Raw genomic sequence first — 27,515 nt, 5'->3', positions numbered from 1 at the left:
ACACCACATTATGTAGACATTGACATCCTATAGACTGTGATAAATAATGTATATTTGTTCTAGAAAAGAGAGTCATAGGCATACATGGGCTGGAAAAGAGATTGACTGATGCGGTACAAGAGCATGTGTAGCTGAGTGGACTGGCTGAAGACTAGTATCAGCGGTGTCAAGATCGGCCTCTATGGAGGAGGCTCATGAAGGAAGCTACTGGGCAGTTGGAGGCAGTCGCCCTCCAAAAGCAAGGGAGGGCGGAGGAGCGATGCTCATAACGAGTAGAGCGCCGGGTGGCTAAAATGCAGAAAGTTGGCACAGTAGGGGCACAGCTGGTGCATATGCCAGTCATCTCACAGCCAACCCATGGCACCACCTGCTGGGTCTGTCCCATGACCTCCTGTCAGCGAGAACTTCGACACTCCACGTGGCCTCAAAGTGCACCTGGCCTGGCACAGGCGCCATGGTGACGTCACCGCCGCTTAGTGGCGAATGGCGGCTCTTGCTGTTGTTGTTACTCACGTGCATGCGCGCGTGTGCGTTTGGCCGCTTGTGCACCCAGGTTTATGAGATGATGCTGGTGCGCCATGGCTTCATGCTGGTGGGAGGCCCTCTTGGAGGCAAGACGAGTGCCCTGAGGGCCTTGGCCGGAGCTCTTGGGGAACTGGAGCGGCGAGGCCTCATGGGCGAGCGGCGCGTGGACTTCATCATCATTAACCCCAAGGCCCTCAGCATGGCTCAGCTGTACGGCAGCTTCGACCCCATCTCTCACGAGTGGACGGATGGTGAGCGTGCCAAGCAGTGAGGTATCGTTCCAATAACGAGATGCCATTAGCAAGGCGCGGCATTGAGTTGTCTTACAAGATGATGGGCCGGTTTCCACGCCCTATAGCGGGCTAATTCAATTTAGCACGGTAAGGTCAATTTTCCATAGCAGTCTATCCATATGGATTTTCAAACACCGTCTGTGTGCGCCCGTGCATATTTATACAGTCTTTATCCAAACAGAAATGTATATGCTGTCTATATACTCGGCAACTATAAGGTTACATACATATGCATACCCTGTGTATATATATATGTTTTAAAAGTCAAAGTGTTCCCATGCTCTTTTGAGCGCTGGACAGAGCTCGCAGCGTTGTTGGTCCTGAGCCAGCGGTTAAAAATTCACATTTCCACGTTAAGGAGCAGAGAAGTCTCCACAGGACTTCCCACCCTCTGTTGACTTCCCCACCAAGCAGTGCGTCCCTGCCAGGTGGCATGTACAGCGGTGGAAATGGAAATGTAGAAGGGCCGATATGAAACCTATTCATCCTGCAGCCCGTGCTAACGGCCGTTTCCCCTCTGCGGAGACATCATGGAAGAGGAATAGGAGGCTGGTTCTGGACGGCGCCGGTGTCTACGTTCGGTGGTCGCGAGAAGTGCCGTGGGTGGCGTACCATTGTATGTCGGCCCGTTTCCACCACTGGTTATCGATATTTTATTTTTACAGGACTGGTAGGCTGTCGTGATGAACAATGTACGTGAAGGCACATATCATCATATATGTCAAATGATTAAAAACACGTGCAAACATTTCAGAGAGCAACATTGAATTGTGGATCGTTACACTGGCAGGTGCTTCAACATGTGTATGTGTACATTGTATCTTGCTTTCACATACCTTGTAAGGGTTTTCATCTTTTTTAGTAGTATTTTTTAATTACCATAAACCAAGTTGTGTTAGCTGCATTGGCACGTCGCCATATTACGTCTCGTGAGAGGCTGGCGGTATTGAACTGAGAAGCACAAAAATAAACAAAACAAAACAACATTGATTTGGGAGGTTTTTTTTTTCCTCCCCATGATATTGAACCTTTATTTTCACTTGGCTTAGCAATCATACATACATCAGCATTAATTCTGAGCAATTAAGTGTCTCTCTGTATTGGTCGGTTATGTGTCAATGACAATTAATCTATAGCCTGGCAACACAACAAGGCTCAGGGTTGAGTTCAATACCGCAAAAATAAAATCCCTTAATTTGACCACTCGCTATGCAGTCCTGCCAGTATAATTTGTCAGACCAAATGTGGCAAGTTCCTGCCAATTAATATATCCGCAGTACCCAGTGGTATGGTTTGAACAGAAAAATAAAATCCGTTCTGTTATTATATCATCAAAATCACCTCGACAATCTAATTTTTTACTTTTTATATCGAAAATTTCGAACTAATGTTTTGGATGAAGGCGTATACTCTTCTCTTAGCAAGAACGATTGCTGAAAATCAAGAGCTGAATATGTGATTTAAAAAAAATATTTACACTTCATGTTTTACCTTGTAAAGCCTTTGTTATTTACAATTGTTGGTCAGTTGTATTCTGTCTGTGCTTGTGCATCAATGCCAACACAGTCTCATAAGTTTCATTTCAATTGATATGTAAAGCACGGGCTGATGGATTAAACTTTTTTTGTTTTCCTTCAACAAATCAAACTTGATCCTGATCAGAAGTTGACCAAGGCCATCGTGTCTCTGGGTTCAGTTAAATTTATACTGCGTCTGTGGGAATTCAACAGTGGTTATCTTGCGGGGAGATTGGCCCAAGCAATTGGAATGTGAAATCTCCACTGCTTGCTGAGGGATAACTTTATAATCTCACTTATTTAATTAAAAAAATGCCAAAGTGTTGATCTGCTCAAACAAGCATTGGGAAGGGATTATCCCCAATGACAGTCGTGTGCTCGTGCTGGAAATTCAAATTTCCTACCACAGGGTGCAGTGTCAGGAAACGAGTATCACAGCAGCCATTGTCATACCTGTTAACCCCTTATCAGTGCCCTACCTTATTACAGACCAATTCAGACCTTATTGGTCACCCCCGTGTCCTGATAAATCTCAACGTTCATCCTGCAAAGTCCCATCACAACGGAAAAACACAAAAAATCGACCAAAATTAATTTTAAAAAAATTACCCGTATTGAAACAAGAATACGGGTGAACCGTATGGGTTGAGAGGTAGGTGTGCATTGTGCTGACCACTGGAGACAGCGACTCGATTTGCACCACTGCCAGACGATGTCCAAAGTGCCATTGCATCTGCGTGGGGCATCATCCCGATTGTAATGAGGGACATTGCTGCTTGTGACTCTCTACAGCTCTGTAATGTATTTTCAGGGTATACTCTGTGTTGTTTGGCATGATGCCCGACAGTTCGCTCCACGTGCTTCATCGGGAACTGTTTGTAGCACGTTTAAACTTTAAACTCAACTTTTTTTATTTTACCAGGTAAGGCCCACTGAGATGTGTATCTGTTTTTGAGAAGCGACCTGGCCACAAATGATAGCTCAACGATGTGGCTTATCATGTGGAAAAATATTTCACAGCCAAAAACTCTAAACGCATGTTTTTAATTGTGGAGGGAAAAACCAGAGGATCCTGATAAAAACATCCACACGACCGCGCGGAGAGAGACATGCATACTCCAAATATGCATGCGTCAAGGTCGGGATCGAACCCACGACCTCCTGCACACCAGGCAAGGTATATAACATCTCGCCACCGCGGCACAGAAAATCGGACATCATGCTCAACAACGTGGAGTGCAACCCGAAAACGCATCGGGACAGCTGAGGGACATTGAGTTGGCCTGTTGAGATCGCTACTTGTTAAAGCGATTCTTCTGCTGCTGCTGCTGCTTCCTTTCGTTGGTGCTGTGTCTCAGGCGTTCTGGCCACGGCTTTCCGGGCCCATGCGAGCAGCGTCACGGGCGAGAGGAAGTGGTGCGTGTTCGACGGCCCCGTCGATGCCGAGTGGATCGAGAACATGAACACGGTCCTCGACGACAACAAAAAGGTGCACTGTTGCATTTGCTCATTCGGCACTCCGTAGCAGGGCCAAGTTAAACTTGACCACACGCGTGCTCTGCTGCCTCAAATCCGTGCATACAAATCCCCAAGGCGTGCCTCTTCAATACAGGCAGACCTCGCTTAACGCTCAAGAGGCCTGCCTGGAGACGTGAGTGCTAATCGAATCAGCATTAAAAGGGGTAATTATAGCATTGCATATACGTGGATACGTTCCCAACAGTGTTATTTATTTTCATATGAACAATAAATGAGGGCTTATTTGGGGCAAGTGCGAATAATAATACGGATTGTAAACATTGTTATAAATACAAATAATGGATTAAACTAACATCACCAAGTATGTTTAACACGTAGGCTTTCGCGACCAATATCATCCATAATCGAGGTTTGTTGGGTTAGATCACGTTAATATATAAATGTGTCGTAAATGTTGTTGCTTGGCTCTCCAACACACCGGTGTGCTGTACTAGTGACGAATTGGCCACGTTCTGTTTACGTGACAACCCTTACTAGGTGGCTGTGTCGGGCAGTGGCGGGTTTTAACGACACATTTATATATTTACGCAATATAACCCAAAAAAAACCTTTATTATGGATCACAAATTATTATAAACTGTCCTCACGAGTGCATTATATTGTACTCGATGAGGTTAGAGGAGCTGCTGCACTACTAATGCTCTTCGTCTAAATGTCTGTGGTGAGGTTTCTTTTCGGTGGAGCCTGAGACTCTATCTCGTGAGTTCTCACCTGGCTAAACGTAAAGTGATATTTTTATTTTGTTACGTAATCGTGGCCACGAATCGTCATAATCGAATCTCAGGGGTTGTTGGGGTGGGTGGCTCAGAGCGTTCGTCGCTGTGATTGGCTGAGCGAATGTAAACAAAGATGGCGGCGGTTTCGGCGCTGTACGGTCCCGCTCGTTAGTGATTTTTTCATTTTTTTATGAACATTTCTCCAGGACAAAGAGTACGATAACAACTCGGCGTATTATCGAGTCGCGCTATATGCGAGGTCTGTCTGTGTTGGGGTTTGAGGAAGAAAAAAAACACTCGTCGTCGTTTTGAAGACTTTATCGTGTTATTTTTTCTGACGGTTGCGAATCCGTGCCTGGCGGATTTTCTGCTTTATTAGGCTCCGCTTTGTTGAAGATGGACCGGCGAGGCAGCTGTGGCCCCCAGTGGTTAGCGCACTGCACTGTGAACCCGATGACCTGTGTTTGATTACTGAACGTGGCTAAAGTCAGTTCAGAGTAATATCAAAATTGTTGACCCCATGGCTGATTCATTCTAGGGAGGTCCTCATTCCAGCAGTGAATTTACAAAAGACAAAACATAGTATTACTATTATCGATACGTGTCCGTGTGTTGAAAATAACGTATACAGTATGTTGAATATGTACAACACATATGCTTGCATTTATATTAATACTGGTCAGGTAACACTGGTATAACACTAAACTCAATAGGTCCTGAACCCAAATCCAGTCTTGCGTTTGCTCGGCTTATCTTTCTAGAGGCGATACATTGAATTTCTTATTGTGGGAGATCAACAGTTGTTTGTCTTGGGCAGACTGATCCACCCTGTAGGGATGTGGACTACTGGCAAAGGGCACCACGTTGGCAAGATGTTAACTACCTCGCCTGGTATACACGATGTTGTTGGTTCGATCCCGACCCTGACGCCTCCTGTATATTTGGGGTTTGCATGTTCTCTCTCCCCGTGGTCGCGTGGATTTTTCTCCGGGTCCTCCGGTTTTCCCTCCACATTTAGAATCAACGTGCGTTTTGGAGTATTTGGCTGCGATACATTTCCACGTGATAAGCCACTTTGTTGGGCTATCATTTATGGCCAGGTCGCTTCTGATAAAGAGCTACATAGCTCAGTGGGCCTTACCTGGTAAATAAAAAATAGCTTAGTTCATAGTTTAGTAAATGAACAATGCTGCATGCCAATTTCAGCAGAAATTGGTGAACAATTTCCCACAGTCGCTCTTCTCAACCTTCTCACGTCTGTGATTTTAAACACCCCCTTTTCATCAATAGCTGCACCTAATCGAAGAAACAGCCTCGCAAAGAAACACTGTAGCTTTTATCTCACAGATACGTTCCGAGGCTATATATCGCCGACTGTCTGATACGAGTTTGAATCATTGTTAATTGGATAAGAACGCTTTGGTCAAGTCTATTGCCACAGCTCGCTCCAGTGATGTCGGTTCATTTACATGCACAAAATGTTTGAGTAATATCACAGTTACATTACTGTAGTGCTATGATCATATCCTTGACCATGAATAGAAATTATTTTATTTCAGTGGCATAGCTTCAAACTTACGTTGGACAACCCGGTACATGTAGCCAAGTTGCGTACCGAAACGTTACGTTTTTTTTTTGGGTTGCATCTTCTTTTCACCAAATCTGTTTGTGTAAACACATCTGCCTCCCATAAGCAAAGTGATAATAAATATACATTGAGCTACATTGAGCTGCAAGATTGCACCATGTGAATGTGCTATGTTTTACTCGGTTTCTCAGTGTTATACTACATGCTGAATCTCACAGTTATATACCCACTACCTATTCAATCAAGGTACATTCTCATTTATGACTTGCCTATTACAGTTCTCATTGTTTAGCGTCGATGTAGCTGGGCTCGCAATGTAATGTAATTGCAAATGACCATTTAATTGCACAAACAATTAGCAGTGCGCCCGGGATATTGCCAGTATCGGCCTCTCATGCTGGGCGCTTTTCACGATGTTGCAAGTCAACAAATGCACACGGATATAATATGCTTGTTGTCCATTTTATGAGTGAATTGGGAAGATCAGTCCAAGGTAACGTGCTACTATATACTACCGATGTCAAAACCGAGGCAAAAATGTCACATGCTATAAAACGTTGCGAGTCATCGCTAGAAGAAGAAGAAAAACCTGCAATGCTTGCAAGATCTTCACGGCCATACAAACGGCAGCCCTGATGTAGACACCAGCCATTAAAGTCACTGGTTGCCACACCAGCTGGGGGCTTTTAATGCAGCAATCAGAAAGACAAGATTCACAATTGAAAAAAAGATCGCTTTTCCAATTTGCCCTTTTACTGTTTACAATGGGGACAACTGTTTTTTTTCCACCAATAAATGTAAATTTCGAGGAACATTCATATCATGGGACCTCTTTTTGCCAGTATCAAAGTGCGAAAAATAATAGAGGTTTTTACTGTTTCAAACACCAAATTGAAACTTTTGCGAGAAATCAAGTCTGCATTAACTACACATACTTGTGGCGAACATGGAAAGAAACATAATCTGATAATTATAGATGCGTTGTCTGTGAAACTGAAGAAGGCTGGATCTGGTGTAGGCCAACCAGTTTCAAAGACAATGCATATATTATCAGACCATGTTTGTTTACATGTTCACCACAAGTACTGCGTGTGGTTCGTGCTGATTTGATTCCTTGCAAAAGGTTTCTATTTGGTGTTTGAACATCTTGGGAACATTCATCATCACGTGAATTGCGCCATAAATGTGTCCTCACTCTTCGAAGAAGCGTTGGATGTAATCATCTCAATTGGTCGCTTCGGAAGCTAGTTGTTGGAAATTCCACATACCCGTGGTGACAATCAGAAAGAAAAAAAACAGTTGACTTGCCCGAGGTGAATGTGAATGTGAGCCGAGCACTCTGCCGCAGCGACACGCGACTGGACGTGAATACGTCCCAAAAAGCCACATTCCCGTCCTGATGAAGTGGTCAGAACACATCACCGCATCGATTTGTTCCCTTGTTGAACGTGGGAATATCCGCCGTGGTTTTACAAATCAGGGGAGCATCACACCACCACTGTGAATCTGGCCAAACAAGTGCAAATGCCAAGTGTTACATTTACTAATAACTAGATGTAAAATCTAGTAATCATAACTTGCCTGTACGGACGGTGAGTGATATGGTGAATTATTTATTTGATTGCAAAGGGGAAAGGCTGTCAATAACAAAAAAATATAAATTTTAAACCGGGGTCCTGTAAGCAGTGGGGTCAACCAAGGCTCTGCATTCATGGGAAATGAATGTGACTATGCTTTGAGAATAACGAATTAGAGTTTTGGCTGCAGCTGTACGCTCACGGTAATTGTTTGCTTGATATACCTTTTTTTTATATATATGTATGCTAATTTGCAACCATATTTGTGCTTATTTATTTATGTACATATCTGCGGTTGGTGACTGCGATTGTAATTGAGAATGAGACTTCCACACTCGCACGCACGCACACATTGTAAGCGTATTTAATTTGCTTTTAATGTGGTTGACCCCAATCCTGGCAGAGCTTTTATCGCTCTTATTTGTGGGCTGTGATTAATAAGGCCAGAGAGAGGGACACGGGAGGTGCGTGAGTGGTGGGAGTATAAACAGTGTACATTTTCACGCCCAGTGGGAACCACTAAACAACAGAAGCAACAGGGGAGGCGGGAAAGGAAAAAAAAGTACAAAATGTGGGGAAGAGATTGATTGCGCATTGCTGTGATAAATGCATCAAGCCGCAGTTGTTTATTTATTTGCTTTCACAGTGGAGAGCTTCTACAGTGGCAGTCAGTTTGACCCATGCCGAAACGCTGTTCATCTGGGGCCTATAAATATCAATACTTTAGGGAGAGGTTAAACTTGCCGGGCTGCAAACAAATGTAAGCAAGCCACCCTCTGTGAGGGGCAGTCTACTGATAGGTTGTTTTTTCCCTCCCCATCCAATGTAAACGATGGACGTGATGGTAGTCCAGATAGGTTCACCGCTATGACAGCAGTCTCCCTTCGGTACAACAGGCCTCAAAAGCACTGCTTCAGTAGGCTGAATTTTTATTTTAATGATTGTGGACATTTATTTCCACAATTTTATATTACCAAGATGATGGCAATTCTTCACGAGATATGACTGCCGTGCTTGAGCACGGCTTGTCGTCCTCATGTTCATCGTCACAGCTGTGTGAAACGATTAAACCCATATTCGCGTCGTTTTTAATTAAAACAAGTTAAATCCTGGTGGGTTGTTTTTAATCGGCACGTTTATTAAATCCCACCCATCTCTGTCCACCCGACCATATAAATTAAAACTATTTTAAACTAAACAGTTTTTTTTTTCATTTTACCACTGAGCTATGTAGCTATTTTTCAGAAGTGACTTGGCCACAAAGAATAGCTCAACGAAGTGGCTGATCACGTGGAAATTTTTAGCAGTGAAATACTCTAAACGCGTGTTTATGAATGTGGAGGGATAACCCGGAGGGCCCGGAAAAAATCCACTCAACCACGGGGAGAGAGACACGCAAACTCCAAATACAGCAGCAGGCGTCAGGGTCGGGATCAAACCCACGCGTTCCTGTGTACCAGGCGAGGTTTTTAACATCTAATTTATGTGTGTACCCATATAATTAGGTACATTAGAGTTGATCGATCAGCAGGCCACTTTCAGTGGGGTAAAGTGTGAGCACTCTGAGCTCTCCGAGGTGTCTGGCCTGCGAGGACGGGTAGACCGAGTCCTGCCCACATGGGCCGTCTGGAGTGGAGGCCCTTCTGCCAGCAGTGGCGCGAGTAAGCAATTGCAGGGCTGCGCCTTTACTTGTTATAGAAATACGTAAGCCTATTGGCTCCGTTTAAAATTCCGAGTCAGATCATGCGTGCATAATCAGAGTACGCTCATTCTGCTTATGTGCAGCTTCCAAACGATGTGCAGTTTTAGAGAAACACATTTCCACTTTGACGACACCAATGCATGCCTGACCGGCGGATGTTAATGACATGCCAGTAGCGTATGGGCTGACAACCGTTGAGGCGAATTTAATGGAGTCTGAATAATGACTGACTATAATCTGATCAATTGCCTGAGATGAATCCACACTTTATGGAAGTCATGTTGTGGCCATTTTAGTTTAATTGTTGAAATTTGACTTTTCAGCTTAAACAACCAGTGTGAATTTCAGTACCATAAAATAGTAATTTTCTCTACACAGCAGACATCACGACCGAATGGCACATTATCTGGATTATATTTCTCACTTTCCCCCAGTATTTAGGATCAACATTGCGTTCAGAGTATTTTGGCTGCAATCTATTTTCCACATGACGCGCCACTTCGTTGAGCTATTATTTGTGAGCAGGTCACTTTTGACAAAGAGCTATAATACAGTTAGTTCAGTGGGCCAAACCTGGTAAAATTAAAATAGTTTCGTTTATTTTAATCATTATGATCAGATTTGTAAAACTTTTTTGACACTCGGCACAAATTTAGAGTGCATTTTACATTCCAGAGTGTTGGAGAATATTGTACTTAAAGTAATGTATCGCTCACAACTGACCCATTGGCTGACTGACATCGAATCAGGTTTCCTATCCCCTTTTGATCACATTGTAAATAAAGGATACAAATAAATAATAATAATACGAACAATGCCCCATTAATCGAAACCTGTCCCTTGCACATGCGTGCATGATACTGTGTGGTTTAAGACAATTGTGTTGGTTAATACTTAGTGGTTCAGGAGTAGGCAAAGTGCTGTTTGTCAAGATTACATGCCTGCTTCTTTTTTTTACATTGACCCGCTCGGCCTACAAGTTGCCGCTCCTGCTGCAGCACTGGCTGACGTTGCTTTCTTCACCGATGCCACACACACACACACACACCCCACCGGTCAATAGAGAGCATTTTAAATTAACTAACGTTGGAGGGAAGTTGTTCAGACTTCCGCCTTCTTGCAGTGATATATATCGGATATATGTTGTATAAACAACACAGCCATAAACCAGAGCTGCCTCGCTCTAGCTCAGAGCCCCCACTACCCACCACCCCCTAACCAAGCCCTCCATTCCCGCCGGGCAACCCAGATTATACGGCATTTCTCCACCACTTCCCACTGATTGAATATAACATGCCAATACGTCCAGTTAGCCAAATCCCAGCACGCATGCATATTTAAAACATTGTAAAACACTGTCAATTATAAGCTTTAGAGCAGAGGGACTTTAAATCCCCGTGTCAACCCTTGCATGAAATGGAAAAGCTTCTTACTTTAGCATTGTGCACCTACACAGCCGTAGCTCTTCCAAGTCATCTCGCCAGCATGGACGGATAGCCCAAATTACCCCTCTATAGAGTTCCTTTGCAGTTGGAGGCCCTTCTGCCAGCAGTGGCACGAGCAAGCCATTGCGGGGCTCCAAATGTATCTTCACCACAACCTCCATGTGGATCGACTGGAGTAGAGATATAACACGGTTCCATTCACGTTGGCGATTGCTGTTTATTTTGCAAGCCTCAGAATAATTTGGTCGCCATTCGTGAATGTAACGTGACTCTTGTGTCCTTTGCTAAAGGTTTTCCTAGCGTAAATATAATGCAAAATAAAAGACAATTCACCTCGTGAGTCAACAGTGTTGCGATGCCATGGGGATTTTTGTAGCTATATATATAAAATCTGCTGATGTTTTGGGCACTGGCCCTTTAAAAATATATATAGTTTGTTTATTGCCAGCTGAGAACTCGGCGAGTAAAACCATAACTCGGCCGTCTGTCAATGCAACACTGGATGAAGGCCTCCCTGCCGTGCCGTGTTGGTCGTCGGCGTTGTTTGACCATACCTCACAATGTCAGTCAGTGCAGATTGGTAAAGTGGAGTCCCAGGACGGGTTCAGATATCACTCACCAGCAACGTTAGCCATGGCCAGGAATCAAACTCGGGTCGCCAGGTGCGTAGTGCAGTGCGCATTAAATGAGGATCATTCAAACCAAGCTGAATGATGCTAGATTTGAAGCTTTCGTGACTGCAGGAATTACGCTTTGGTTCTTTCGGTAAAGTCACGTAGAAAGAAAATGTATTCAATAATACACGGAGAGTCTGTGTTTTGTCTCTCTCTCCAATTTAGTTCTACCTGATAACGGTTGCTTGTGTTGCAATCAAAATGTCGTACTCTATTATTTAATTTATTTTTTTCTACGTGGCTTTACCGAAAGAACCAAAGAGTGAATGATACTTATTTGATGTGCAAAGTGTTTGTGTCTGCCTTCATATATCACGTTTCAAGTTTATTTAACCGGGTGAGAACTCACAAAGGTGTTTTTTTTGTCATGCACAATTCAGTGATTTCAACGGTAATCTTTGGAATGATGCTCACTTTAAAGCCATTTGAAAGATTTTATGATGGCCGATTTCTTCACGATCTCTTGTACGAATTATAATCTAACTTTAATGAGCATCTTATAAAGCAGTTTTAGAAATTCTGGCTTGAGAATTGAGAAGAATACTCACTTCGTGTCGTTGTTGAGGATTCGGAGAGGTGGCATGGCCAAGAGGGCCCAGACTAGATTCAGAAATGTAATACTGTCAAATTTCATCAATGAGTTCCAACAAAAGCATGGATTTTTTTTTATATTTATAAAACCCTTTCTGAATCTCAAGGCTTCTTTTACAAAATAGCCAAATTAGCTGTCCGCTAGTTTTTTTGTTTCCTCCTTGCTTACGATAACAACTAAACAATGTTTTTCACTAGGTAAGGCCTGCTGAGCTATACAACTCTTTTTCAGAAGCGACCTGGCCACAAATGATAGTTCAATGAAGTGGCTTCTCACGTGTGAATTTTTTGCAGCCAAACACTGTAAGCGTATATTTCTAAATGTGGAGGAAAAAACCAGAGAACCCGGAGAAAAATCCACGCAACCAAGGGGAGAGAGAAACATGCAACTTCCAAATATACAGGCATCTGGGTCAGGATCGAACCCGTGACCGCCTGCATACCAGGCGAGGTAGTTAACATCCCGCCACCATGATGAGATGTTAACAGAAGGTGGCCTGGAGATGTACTCACAGATGCAAGGGAAGGAAGGGCACTCAACCTCTGCACATAGAGACACACTTGCTGTACAGCTTCAGGCAAGGCCTGTTGTTGCCTGGCGTTTTGAAGCGTTGCATATAAGATCTACCAACTGTGCTTGTAAGTTGCCATTCCCACAGTGATGTTGACGTCCCATCGGCAATGATGAGGAAGCACACGAGTATGAGGTGGTAATTAGAGAAATCATCAATTCCCCAATCCTTCTGTTGGCATTCCACGGGTAAGCTTTGGCTAGGTTACAAGTTAATTATATTTCTTAAGTCTGCTTTGACCAGCAGAATGATTTACTTGGCATTGATACACTCGATTTCCTCATTTGGATAAGTCTGGGAGAGGGATTTTTTTTTAAATCTGTAACGTGTAATGGCATATCGCACAATAATGGGAAACTGTTCACTGAGCTTAACATATTGGAGAAGCTGTGAAGCTTGTTAAACAGTTGTTCTCAGACTGCTCTGAGTTATTTTCAGTCAAAGTAATTATCACATTGCTGCTTCAGTGAACTTATACATAAAATAACAAGTTAATCACTGAGAGGAAAGGAATATCTCAACGTTTCAGTTAAATAGACCTCGAGAAATTCAGAAAGGCAGTCACGATTCTCCATGCCTGCCAGTGATTAAAGCATGTTATTATTTTTGTATGAAATTGTTATTTCGAATCAAAGCGCCTCCCTGTTAAAATGAGCTATGGGTCTTGCGCTCATCTCTAGTGGTGTTTCTGAATACAGGTGGAAAGTCCATGTTCTCATGGCGGGGACCAGTATCTCAATAGCATGACGACTGTTGGCCGGTGGATATTAAAGACCAAACGGTGTTCGTTGATATTTTTTTACTCAAAATGGCAGGAAAATTTTCCAAGGAAAATTAGTAATTTAGGCTTCTTTATGTAGAGGTTATAAATAAGAAATAATTTATGTTCTAAAGACAGCAAAAAAAAATTAGTTGAATTGCACACCCCTTCACTTTCACGAATATTGTTCCACCAGCAAGTTGGTGTCTGGAGGCTCACAAAGGTTTTTGTGGGTATATAAGTAATTGTCGTTATCCAGTCATGATCATGAATGATGAAAATTAACATGTATGGACGTATGTTGAACTTCTTTCGCATCGTATGTAGCCAAACATGCTAATCGGCGGTGTTGTGGAAAGACAACAAACTAAATACAAAATGCAGTTTTCAATCTATATATTTAAAAGTGCATAACTCCAGTGGCTTCCTAATATCGGAAGGAAGAGCGTTCGAAGTGGCCGCAGAAATGCACCTAAAAGCGCGCGATGCGGTGACCGTCTTTGTTCAATGGTGATAAATAAACACCCCCCCCCCTTTTGTTTCTTCCATTTAGCTGTGCTTGATGAGTGGAGAGATCATACAGATGACACCGCACCAGAACATGATCTTTGAGGTGCTGGACTTGGAGCAGGCCTCACCAGCTACTGTCAGCAGGTATGGTCGCCCATCTGTGAGCCTGCACGACTTCACAACGTAACTGCGTTGGCTTTTGGCCATTGTGCTGTACAGCTCTGCGGCGCGTTTTTCGGGTTGTGTCACGCATTAAGCAGGACGACGTCTGGCGTTTCCCTCCACTTGCAGGGAGCTCCTGAAAAAGCTCCCAGCAAGGGGAGCGAAACGTTTGGACATCGTGCTGAACGATTCGCATGACACAACCCGAAAACTCTACGGCGGAAATAATTTTCAAAGAAAACACGTAAGGACCCAGTTCACAGGTTGCCCAATTGTTGTCATCCAATTTATTTTGATAAAATGTGCCAATGTATCCATTATCAACATTAAGAAACTCGCCAAGGTGGTGTGTTTTGGCCGTTGAAAACCCATGCACAACTTGTGTGCACGCGTTGAGTGCAAGACGGAGCAATCTAGTATATAATTACAATAACCCTCCCCTCCGCCTCAAATCGTTGCGCCTGATGAGTTAATTATGACGTCACCCTGCTGCTGCTCTATTTAAGACCGGGAGCAAGAGCAAAGCCTCACCATTCTGGCGAATTGTTCGATGCTGCTGGATGCAATTACCAGCGAAACATCGTACTCAAATTTTGTTGTTGTGAATGTTGTGGTTTCACGCTTCAACACACTGGTGGGCTAAAGCAGTGAACTATTTGTCTTTTGTCAACTTGACACTTTTTTGCTGATTAGCCGTGTCGGGTGGTGGAGGGTTACGACACATTTATAAGTAACGCGATCTAACCCAAAAACGTTGATTATAAGACAGAGCAAGTTGTCATCTACTCGGGACACGGGTGTGGCGGTGCGCGCTCGTGACACGCTGCATGCAGCATGGCCTAGTGGATCGTGCTGATGTAGTATGCAAGGCTACAGACAGCCTGTGAAATGCAGTACTGCAAGGAGGCTGTTGACATCTGCTTGCATGTACTTGTGCTCTCCTTGTCGTACGTACGTTTAATCTGGGGCGTCTGCTTTCGTCACATCCTAAAAAAAACACTCGGTGAGGAATTGATCAAACATCCCAAGCAGGACCCTCCTGAACAAAAAAAAACCCCGATTGAGAATTACTTGAGGCTTTTCTGGGTAAATACGTAGATATGTACGTTGCACTTCTTTATCACTGTACGTTGCCAACCGTGCTAATCGGAGGTGCGGGTGAAGGACAAAATAACAATCATTTAATGAATGTCTCAGCAATGTCCAGCCATGGGGTTTACGAATTGGGTAACTTGACAATGCAGCAGTACCCTCGATTGTAATAACGGTCAACTAATTAATGACCCTGGGACCCCTTGATCCATGACCGTGCAACTGTTATCTCTTTACATGTTGTTGTGCCAGTGGGCATTTAACTGTTTCACTATGTACAAAGCCTGTTTTCAAAATTAGCTTTCATGATGCGTCTTGTTAGGGGTCTGTAATAGCAGAGCTCACATCACAGAATGCGGATTCTGTTTGCAGATAGCAAGCCCACGTGGCAATCAAGAACACACATTTGCTTCATTGTGCTGATTATATTCTCACATGTTCAAACTGGCTAAACAGCTGTTGAGCTTACCCTGGCTGACGATACGTAAATATATGGTCATATTCTTGACAAAGAGGGGCAGAAATAAACATCCTGGGTAAATTGCCTATGCTTGACGATGGAAACATCGGCATGCTTTTGTTTATCATATCTAAAGGAACATTAACCAACATTCGTGGCTGCGTGGTGACACTTGATTGGTTGATGGGTTCTGCAATCACCACTCTCCTTTGTGAGAAATGTTTTTTTTTCAAAGTATAACTTGAATATGTATAGGACAGTAGCTTCCTTCCACTTGGTTTATACACAAGATCAGGAGGCAATTAGAGCTAACTATATTTGGTCAAATCGCTGGCGTATAATAACCTTTTCTTACAAAGTGTTAGGATATTTTTCATACCCTTAAGCAGACAAATTCCCTTGCCCTAGCTGAGAGCGACTGTCTAATTTTGCGGGTTTCTTTACACATTTTGTTCATAGTAGCTGCCATAACGAATGCTGTGTGCTGATAACCAACGCCTCCCTTTTTTTGCTCATCATTTTAATGATAATGCAACAAAAAAGCAGCAGCATTAGTCGGCTGGGTAGCCTAGTCATTAGCACGCTTGCCACCGAGCCAGTTTTCACAAGGTTAACGATTCTATTCCCATAGCTGTCTGCTAATTTCTCAGACTTATTACCAAAGCACACTGTTTGCTGTGGATACTTAAGGCCTTCTGGGGTCATGCACAAGACCGCTGAACCATACGATGTTCTGACACACTCTGTTCACGTACTGTATGCCATTGTCACTGATATTGCAGGCTATACCAAGATGATAAGACTCAAATAAGTTGGAACCAGTGCAGGTTTATTTGCTTCGTTGGCTACTATGACCCAGAAAAGGACAAGTGATCGTTAGATTATCTATATGTTATTTCAAGCTGAATAACATTCTTTCCACATGATGCCAACACTAGCCTCCTTACGTCGATGGCTAGTATAACTTTTCATTCAGTTCCAATAAGGACCCATTACAATATCCGGATCTTGTCATGCCATTATGACAGCAGTCAAACCGCTGCCATTTAATTGTAAAATTGATATCTTTACAAATCACCCATAAATTGTGCTATCACCGAATGATAGGTTTTACTCTTCCTCGTCATGCCTTCTGTTGTTTCAAACATCACCTGCTCATGACTCATTCCTTGTCTTTCCATGAGCATTCAGTTACCCTTTTGGGAGAGGAGTCCAGTCTGTGTGTGTGTAGCGGTTAGCGTGCTGCGCTACGAACCTGGCGACCCGGGTTCGATTCCCGCTCACGGCCAACACCAGTGACGATATCTGAACCGATTCTGCGCCTCCGCGAGGTCGACTCAGCCTCAAATGAGTACCTGATGTGACGTGTAAGCATCACCACTAGGGAGACAAAGGCGGCCGGGCGTGGTGTTGGTCACACACGCCCTCGTGTGCCGTGCCAACCTAACAGAACTTGCCCCAACAGCCTGTGCAGGCGACAGGGGGAGGATCGTTATCTTTGTGTGTGTGGTTGCATGGAGGCATACACATCCGTGGTTTTGCGAGTACGTATCGCTGTATGTTTTGGGTTCAGTGTTAACTTTGCTTAAGGCTGAACGAAATACATTATTTAATTAAGTATTGCCTGTGCCGATTTGCCACACGTTGCCTATCTGCTGCTGTTGGTGGTACCCCAAGTGCATTGTGGGTGCAGGCTGGCGGCTACAGGTGGATGAACAAACAATTCAATATGTTTATAAATGTTTAGTTGTTGACAAAGTTTGTTGTTGTTTTTTCCATTCGGGCCCATGATTGCTTGCAACAATAGAATAAAATGACAAAACCGAATTTAATTGAGGTTAAGTGCAAATGTTATCATTGTAGATATGTAGCGTCATGGAGTGTCGATTTTCTCAGTTGGTGTGCTTATATCGGAGTCAAGGTTTGTTATTTTAACAGCTGTAACAGCTTGGACGTCGTATAAAGCATACACCCTAATCTCATCATGGACATTAACGACCAGACTCAATAAACACACGGTATTCCCAAAAACAACATGTGTCAGACTTTCATGAACAGCTTACAGTGGGCTACCCTGGCTGTACATACTCCTCATTAACAATACTCGCAAAACGGTGATGTGAAGCCCCGTGTCAATCTAATATTGGATGGCCTCTCAATGATTTATCTGTCACGGAGTTTGTATGAATATACTTTACTCTTATGATCATTGCAGCCATGCATATAGATATAGTTAGAATGTGCCGTTAACCCACCACCACGTAAACAAAATGTGCCAATTAGTTACTACTTCAGCCTAACGATTTGTTGGAGAGTAAATCAACAACATTTGCAATTTGAGTACGACGTTTTGCTGGTAATTATTATAATCAACGTTTTTGGGTTAGATCGCGTTATTTATAAATGTGTCGTAACCCTCCACCACCCGACACGGCCAATCAGTAAAAAAAGTGTCACGTTGACAAAAGACAAATAGTTCACTGCTTTAGCCCACCGGTGTGTTGAAACGTGAAACCACAACATTTACAATTTTTGAGTAGTACGACGTTTCGCTGGTAATTGCATCCAGCATCATCGGGCAATTCGCCAGAATGGTGAGGCTCTGCTCTGTCCCCGGTCTTATATAGAGCAGCAGCAGGGTGACGTCATCATTAACGTGTCGGGTGGTGGAGGGTTACGACACATTTATAAATAACGTGATCTCAACCCAAAAACGTTGATTATGAATAATATTGGTCGCGAAAGCCTACGTGTTAAACTGGTAATTATTAATTGGCATTGTTTACGTGACAAACCTTGCTATTTGGCTGTGTCGGTTGGTGGTGGGTTAACGACACATTTATACTTGCGCGATCTAACCTAAAAAAAAAACCTTTTATTTGAATAATATTGGTCGCGAAAGTCTACGTGTCAAACTGACATGACATAAAGTTACCGTTGGTTTATTTTGGCACAGGTAAAACCAATTCGATGGGGAACCTGGTTCTACAATAGACACCTGGTTACGGCAAACAAACCCCACGAACAAACCAATACCAAACCGACTGCACATCGTCAAGTTCCGATTGGCAAGGTCGTGTATCAGCATGGTACAACCAGTACAAAGAATACAACGAGGCTGGTAGAACGCATCTCACGCGAGCAATTATTGGACACAAAGCAGCACCAAGGTCGGTAATATTGGGAAAAAAAACATAGCTTAAAGTCTGCAAAGTAGAGAGGATGAATTGTACGCAGACTTGAAAGGAAATCCGAGGTCCAACATTGATTTAGAGTAGGACAAGGATGGTAAGGTGTTGATCCCCAAAGTTTTCATTCGGTTATTCCAGAGATTGTGAGGCCACCACACGGAAGGGATTTAAACCGAGTTCAGTTTAACACGTAGCAGGCTTTCGCGACCAATATTATTCATAATCAACATTTTTGGGTTTAGATCGCGTTATTTATAAATGTGTCGTAACCCTCCATCACCCGACACGGCCAATCAGTAAAAAAGTGTCACGTTGATAAAAGACAAATAGTTCACTGCTTTAGCCCACCGGTGTGTTGAAGCGTGAAACCACAACATTTACAATTTGAGTACGACGTTTCGCTGGTAATTGCATCCAGCATCATCGGGCATTTCGCCAGAATTCTGGCCAGCATCATCGGGCAATTCTCCAGAATTCTGGCCAGAATTTTGGCGAATTGCCCGATGATGCTGGATGCAATTACCAGCGAAACGTCGTACTCAAATTGTAAATGTTGTGGTTTCACGCTTCAACACACCGGTGGGCTAAAGCAGTTAACTATTTGTCTTTTATCAACGTGACACTTTTTTACTGATTGGCTGTGTCGGGTGGTGGAGGGTTACGACACATTTATAAATAACGCGATCTAAACCCAAAAACGTTGATTATGAAACCGAGTTTAGTTCATCACATGAGGTGGGTTGGGGGGGGGCACTTTGAGCAGCAGCATTGAGAAGCTTCTAAGAATATGGGAATTAATTTGGGGGATTAAATCATGCAGGTGATATTTGCGAAAATGAAAAAAACACACTCGCACTCTCTATTACGTAATAAAATATCAATAAATACTGTTTTATGTTTAATTGCTTGAAGAAAATTATGTTTTGGCCCCTGGTTAATGATGCAGATTAACTTTTCCACACAGCAAATTTTTATAAAGCAACTTAGAAACAGTTGTGATTTCACTGAATCTCATCAATGACGTAGTCAAAAGTCTAAGTTTGCCTCCACGCTCACACATTGCAGCAGTGCTCATCGCCATTGGTGGTCCGAGGCTGGTGATGGAAATTCCATATTCCTATGACTGAGACCCTTTTCTCCATAAGACAAATGCAGTCAACCGCCCACAAAGTGGTACTCATTCTATAGACCCTGGAGGGATGAAGGGCTGAATTGACTCCTCACCAATAATTTAACTTAAATTTGAATTGAGCAGTCTAATGTAGTCTAGTTCGCAATTTCCACTTGGATGTTAAACATTGTTGTTTTAACCGCCCGTTCATTTCTGACCGATCAAACATCTGTCTACATGCTCTGCCTTGCCTGCCAACATCACAAGTCATCGTATTCTACTTGTTGCCGCGTTGGTCCCGGAGCAATTTCAAAGTTCACAGAGGGACATGCTGATGGTTGAAGCATGTGTTGAGCACGGATGATAAAGGAGATGATGAATAATAATAATGTTTTTTTTGTGCCCTATATTCCGGGGCATCTCAGAACACTTGACAGCATCACATCTCATCTCAACGCATTTGAATTGAGTACTCTCAGGAGCAGCTCTCCCTGTGGATACAAGGTCACTTAGCACCTGGCCTGCAAACAGGCATTAGTCGGCTGGTAGGCGGCGATGATTGATCTATAAATACAATTGAGTAATTTGCGGGTAATTTTTGGAATTTGGCAAATTTGGAGATCATGTGACTGAACATGTAATGAGTGGGCACCGAGAGGTTTATGACCCAGGTGAATACCTTAAGACAGATTGTGGGAGGTCAGGTGTCAACAGTGTTACTTTTGGGGGATCTGGTTTAGGATGGAATGCATTGTGAGTTGTGGTTTAGGATGAAATGCATCATCTATCTGCATAATCTCTTCATTGTTATCCGTTGCACTCACTCTCTGCGTCACACTTCTCTGATTATCCATGCGTTTTGCTGTCTCACTACCTCTTGCCGCCTGTCCGTCCGTCTCTCTGCCACAGGTGTGGAATGATCTACATGGAGCCGACAGATCTGGGCTGGCAGCCGCTCGTGCAGTCGTGGCTCAGAACTGAGCTCCCAGCGGCGCTGAGTCAGCAGCACAGAGCCACTGTGAAAGTACGTCGTCGTCACTTACACCGCCAAGGCTCACTCTCCGAACGGGAGGTGTTAACTACCTCGCCTGGTATACAGGAGGGCCTGAGTTGGATCCCAAGCCTGCCGCCTGTATATCTGGAGTTTGCATGTCTCTCTCTGTCCCCGTGGTCGCGTGGATTATTCTCCGGGTCCTCCAGTTTTTCCCTCCACATTTAGAAACATGTATTTAGAGCATTTGGCTGCTATCAATTTCCACTCGATAAGTCACTTCGTTGAGGTATCATTTGTTGGTAGGTAAAGCTATATAGCCCAAGTGGGCCTGGCCTGATTAACACGTAGGATTTCACGACCAATATCCTCTTGTTTTGGGTTAGATAGCGTAAATATATAAATGTGTTGTTAAACCCGCCACCACCCAACATAAATGTGGCTGTCGCCTGATGAATGAAGCTAGTTGTAATTACTGGTGGAACGTCGTACTCAGATTGTAAATGTTGTGGCTTTGCTCTCCAACACACCGGTGTGCTGTACTAATAACGAATTGGCATGTTCTGTTTACATGACAAACTTTACTAATTGGCTGTGTTGGGTGTTGGCGGGTTTAATGGCACATTTATATATTACATGATCTAACCCAAAACATATCTGTAATTAGGGGCCTTACCATCGCACAAGTAATCCACCAACAGACCTGACTCAGTGTAGGTCTTTTACTACCTGTAGAATGTGGACAATAGTGGATGCCAACATGTTCAACCTCAGCTGTTCGACCTTAGCTGAACAGCAAAAACAAACTGCACTATCATTAATGGTCCCTGGAGTGAGTGTTTGTGGATGGATCTTGCCTACAACACCGGGCAAGCCAAACGCATTCGTTTGGCGGGACAATTCTCTTGCTGATGATAATCTCAAATATGTAAACCGATCCACGGTTTGTCTGCTTTAAACAAACGCAACCAGAAAACAATTGGCCGTGATGGCCTCTTAGTTGAATGACCTCTATGTTTATTTTATTTTTGTGATGAAGTAGACTCTCGTGTTAGTCGCTGGCTCAATTTAACAAGACATTGACTGTTGTAGGGACTGATAATGTCATCATTACTGTCAATAACACAAACAGGTGGCACTTAAACCTAGAGCCCAAATTACATTCAGAGGGCTTGAGCATGGAAACCCTGGGAACGGTTGATTCAGTCACATGGTCCCTCCAAGTTAATGAAATGATGAACCAGGTGTGGGAAGTTAACAGTGGTGGTGTTATGATAGATTTGGCCCTTGGCATCAAAACGTGGAATATACACCACGGACTGAGTGCCTCGAGCACCCTGTGCAAGTTTGACCAGACACCACTCTCAGTGTGACTTTTAAATAGCACTCAATTTACAAAGCATTGGGAGATTCTCATCTAAATTGGAAATCTTGAGCCACTCTCACTCAGCCAATGGTGGACATTACATGTTCGAATAGCACTGATCCGTCTCTTCTCAGGACAGTTGACCTCCCACCGAGTTGTAACGGACTCATCAGGCTGTTGCTCATTTTGCCATATCCCCGAGATTCATATACTGTAGTGCTGCGTACATCTCTGACCGGGATTTTAATTGGCATCTTAAATTGACGAGGGGAGTTTCCTGCAAACTCCGCCAACTGCGCAGCCCTGGCGAATCCTTTGCAACGGCAAACTACGAACACTTAACGCTCTGCAGCAGCAACGGCGGTGGATTGATGCTCTCTCACGCAGCTCAGGCCCACCCCTCGTGACCAATTGTAAAGCCGCTCCTTTCAGCAGCAGCAGCAGCAACAAGGAATGCCCGGCTTAAATCGGCTGTAATTTACGAATTATTTTCAAACGCTTTACAAGCAAATGCAGCGTGCACTGGGAATGAAAATAATTAGGTTTTTTTTTTCATACCGCAATCCTTTTTTTTACCGTTTCATTGACATTCCACGTTATTTAGATAATGTGTTGTTTGTATATGGAATACGTCGTTTTCGCTTCATTTATTACTACATGTTTTCTTCTTTTGTTTTTCTATTTTAAATTTTATTCATTGTTGTCATTTATGAGGAGTCGTTAGAGATTAGATTGCCATCAATTTCAGCCTTTGCTCAATCCATTGCTGGATGAAGGCCTTCCCGCACCACGTCGGTTGTAGGCGTTGTTTGGCCATACTTCACCACATTGGTCAGTGCTGCTGGTCAGTGCAGATCTTACTTGCCACCCATGTTGGGCACTGAACTCAGGTTGCCGAGTTCATAGTGCAGCACGTAGTGCGTGCTTGCCACAAATGAACCACAACACCTTGCTGATGTCGTCAAGGAGCGTAAACCATCACGCGAACTCCGGTCATCCTCGCAGCAGCATTTGGCTGCTAACCACCAAATAACGACAGTCGCTGCATTGCACACTTTATGATGCGCTTCTGCGGCCGTCTGGAACGCTCTTCCATCCGATATTAGGAAGCCACTGGAGTTATGCACTCTTAATAATCTAGATAGAAAACTCATTTCTTTAAAACTGATTTTTGTGTTGAGTTTGTTGTCTTTACCGCGCACCTCCGGTTAGCACGGTTGGCTACGTACGGTGCGAAAGAAGTTCAACCAACTGTACAAACATCAACCACCGTGGCGCCACTCCCCAGTATGCGAGATTAGACTACGATATAGATCCTGAGCGTTACTGTTGTGTTTATTTTACATTTCCAGAAGTAGATGAAGTCTGGGCGTTGCTGCCACGAAACGTAAACAAACGTGACCCCGTGGACACTTGCTAATTGTTTTTTGAAAACATTTCACGGCCCCTCTCATATATTCGTGCTGATGCTTTAAAACCTCACGACTGTTGCCAGGACCCCGCCATGAACAGACCGCAACATCCCTCGACCGCATCGCTTTTGTCAAGGATAAGTGAAGGCAACAAAAATAAAATGAGGTGGAGTGAAATAATGATCACGACCTACTTTACGCATTAGAAAATCCCGGCTTTGCCGCTGATAAGGCAGCAAGGTAGAAATGTAACAGCTACGGGAGGGGTGGGGGGAAGATTGCCTGATGGTCCTGGAGACTAATTGTAGCTCTCCTGTGTTGTCAGCAACTGAGCCAGCGCTGCTGAGCACTTCGGGCTGAGTCCTGTGTGGCTCAACAGTTTATCTGATTAGAACGTGTAAGCACATCCGACGGTCTCGGTCCACTCGGGTAAAGGAAGAATAAAAAAAACATCACCAATATAAGTCAGTAATTGCTCTCAGTTCACCGACATGCTTAATCGACGGATAGGTGGGGAGTGAGATTCAGTCCTCCGCACAGTTGGGCAATCGCTGTCCAACAGCACAGCCGTCCATCCCAGTGCTTTGCATACTTTTGTAGAGGGAGTTTACTTGGGGTCAGCAGTGCAATTTCTAGAGCTGTCGGGTATTTTCTGCAGCGCCTGATAAACTCTGGCGAGCCTCTGTAATACAAATTCAAAATATCTGTTCCTTCAAGCTCAAGCAAGCATGGGGCTTGCCAGTGGTGTAAATTCCATATTCGTATGGAAGAGACCAGTCCTCTCCATGGCACAACTGTTGTTGACTTCCCACAAAATGGCACTTGTTTTAACAACGGTGGAAGGACGTCATGTGAATTCATAGGTAATGAATCATAATGTTCAGAAGAGACTCTAAAAGTGAATACTATTCAGCAGGATCCTGGATCTAGATGTTTTCGACTCATTTTTGCAGAAAGATTCAATTGGGAGATGACAGAAGCAAAGATCCCCCATATAGCATGAACACACTGTTGGAGCAAGTGCTGTTAGCGAGCACCTATGAAGGCCGGCATGGTTAACGCTGTACTGCCATCTCCTGGCGAGCCAGGGTATGACACCGTGATACACACCACGGGAAGAGAGTTTCACAACAATTGATACTAATGGCGGTACCAAATAATAAAAAATGGCCGAGGCAATTAAATATTGTATTTCTGGGACACAATTTTTTCCAGGGGTGTGTTTAACTCCGCGACTGGGGTACCAATCGATCTGAAATCAGTGCTACTCCGCGATGTCGAAACGCCAAACATCATCATAAAAATCCATTATCGAAAAATACAACTTTGAATAGTGCATCGTGTATAGCTCGTCGAGATGACTCGATTGCCGCATCGCCGACCATCAACAGACTAAAAATGACTGCACCACGGACATTATGCGAGTGCCGGGGTACTATGGTCATGTGTGCGATCCACCAAACCTGACCTCCGCAGTGCTTGATTGCAGGCACGTGTCGCCATCACCACCCTATGCAGTGGAAACTCGCCAAAATCGGCACAAAATTGCACACCCCCCCCCCCCCCCCATTGTCTGTGTCAGCAACCTACTGCCCACCTCACAGCACAACAAGGCTGGGAATTTCACTGCACGTTAAATCTGCGGTCCACCAACATCAGTTCCATAGTGGTGAGCCAGATTGCAGGCATGCTGTGTGGTGCATGTGAAGGATAGACCTCTTAGGAGGAGACCATTGTGTGTCCATATTGCTGTTCATATTTTGCGGGAGAGGCCTTTAATCAAAACGTGGCATTGAATCCAGCATCCAGCTTAAATACATTTAATTTATTTTAAAATGTGGGTCACGGTAAAGAATATATTTTAATGCCTATTGTAATATTTCTCAATCGTTCTCCACATAACATGTAGTTTGCGAGCGTTTTGTGCATTTGTGAACATTTTGGATGATATGAAAAATGCTCTGATAACTACCAAATTGCTGATTGTACAATTGGGATGTAATTGGCAAAATAAAATGCAGTGTTCAAATAAAATAAATTGCATTGCTGAAGGTTATCGTTGGTAATGCATGTAAACAAATACATAAACACTGTAATTAAGCAATGTGAACATTTGTGACCTGGAACAAGCAGACTTTTCAAGCAAAATTAGCAATATTGTGTATTCCAGATCGGTTTGCAGCCAAGATGACCGAAGGATATAATATCAAACCACCTATGGTTAAAAAGTCTTGCGAGTAGCCTTAAAAGTAAGCAAATTGCACAATTAGTAGATTTACACGCGTTATGAAAAATGTAAATTGTAGCTTAAAAAATGCAACGTAATATATTTTTTTTCAAAGAAATGCTAAAATAATAATACGGCAAATCTGGGAATGTATTCAAATGCATTTCTCATTGGTGATATGTCCGATATATATTATGCAAACAAAACTTCTGGGATTTTATTGCCCAGAAACACGAGGCAAATATTATATTGCACAGTTAGAATGCAGAATACATTCAGGAGAGCCGGACGGTGGTGGTGGCTACGCACGTGGCTTGTAGTCCACCACTGCGGAGGCAGCGAGGGTTGGCGATTCGCACACAAATGCTGCCAAAACTCCCTTTCCCGTGGGCGTCGAGCGGCCATACCCTGACTCGCCAGGAGTTGGCGACACAGCGAGTGGACCAATCTCCATCCATTTCCATCTGTACGGGGATCGAGTGTTGCCGCCCTCGTGCACGTGCGTTTTTTGTTCGGGTTCTCCGGTTTCACTCCCACTTTTATACACACGCTCATCATTAATTGGCTGAAAATGTCTCAAAATGTAAAAAAAACGCAGGAACCCCCCCCCCCCCCCAACGTGGCTGTCCTGGAAATATAAATAAAAATGTGGTTGCCGGTTACCAAACACCTTGAACGTTCCTAAATTTCGTCAGATCCCAGAATTGTAGCCCAGTGTATGAGCTACGACACCCGTGCCCATTCTGTGTGTGTGTATATACATGGGTAGTGGGACCAGTGGTGCACTAGTCAGTAGCCAGCAGACCTGAGTTTGATTCCCAGCCATGGCTAACGTTGCTGAGTGATATCCGCCATCATTCTGCACCCCCACCAAACCCTTCCCCAACCCAAACTGACCAAGCGTGGTGAATTATGGTCAAAAGATCCACATTGCCAACACTGACACGGTGTTCAGAAGGCCATCATCCAGCAGTTGATTTACACAGGGTACTTAAACACTCATGCTTACACACACGTGTGTGTGTGTAAGCATGAGTGTAGTGGAGGGTACGACTTTTTGAGAAATGTTGTAAAAAGTGATGATAGTCTTAAGTGAGCAGGAGTCGAGTCTAAGAGACCACTTTGTTGTTGTAAAAATATCCAAGCGCGGTTCATTTCATACAACCGTCGGTGCACTGGGAAATGGGAACATCACCGTACACTCAAACAAAGTACCGTGTTTGTGCTTTTAGCATCCTTCAAAACCACTTATATGGCCACACGACATTGGTGCAAAGTGGTTCAAACCTGGTCAAGGGCTGACTCAGCACATCATCCATTCCCGCGTGAAAAAGTCGATGTTCTGTCGATATACTGACCTCCCTCCAGCGTAGGAATAAGAAATGTTCACTGGGCAAGGAAGGAGAATGAGAACTAGCGGAATACTTATTTTGGGCATGGGGGACACTTTGTATTCGTGTGTATATATATATATATACACTCGGAGAAAATAAT

General features: G+C 43.7%; 1 protein-coding gene across 1 annotated transcript in view; it reads left to right on the top strand.

Annotated features, from left to right (window-relative positions):
* LOC133349529 (dynein axonemal heavy chain 3-like) overlaps positions 1–27,515 on the top strand; it is a 622,240-nt gene that overhangs the window by 370,970 nt on the left and 223,755 nt on the right. Inside the window, 4 exon segments of the mRNA XM_061563065.1 lie at positions 554–776; positions 3,694–3,824; positions 14,053–14,153; positions 20,935–21,049. Coding sequence (XP_061419049.1) covers positions 554–776; positions 3,694–3,824; positions 14,053–14,153; positions 20,935–21,049 — 570 coding nt within the window.

Source organism: Lethenteron reissneri, chromosome 30 (assembly GCF_015708825.2).
Source record: "Lethenteron reissneri isolate LAM-NWPU_2019-01 chromosome 30, ASM1570882v1, whole genome shotgun sequence".
Lineage (NCBI taxonomy): Eukaryota > Metazoa > Chordata > Hyperoartia > Petromyzontiformes > Petromyzontidae > Lethenteron > Lethenteron reissneri.
This window is presented reverse-complemented; position numbering and strand designations above follow the sequence as displayed.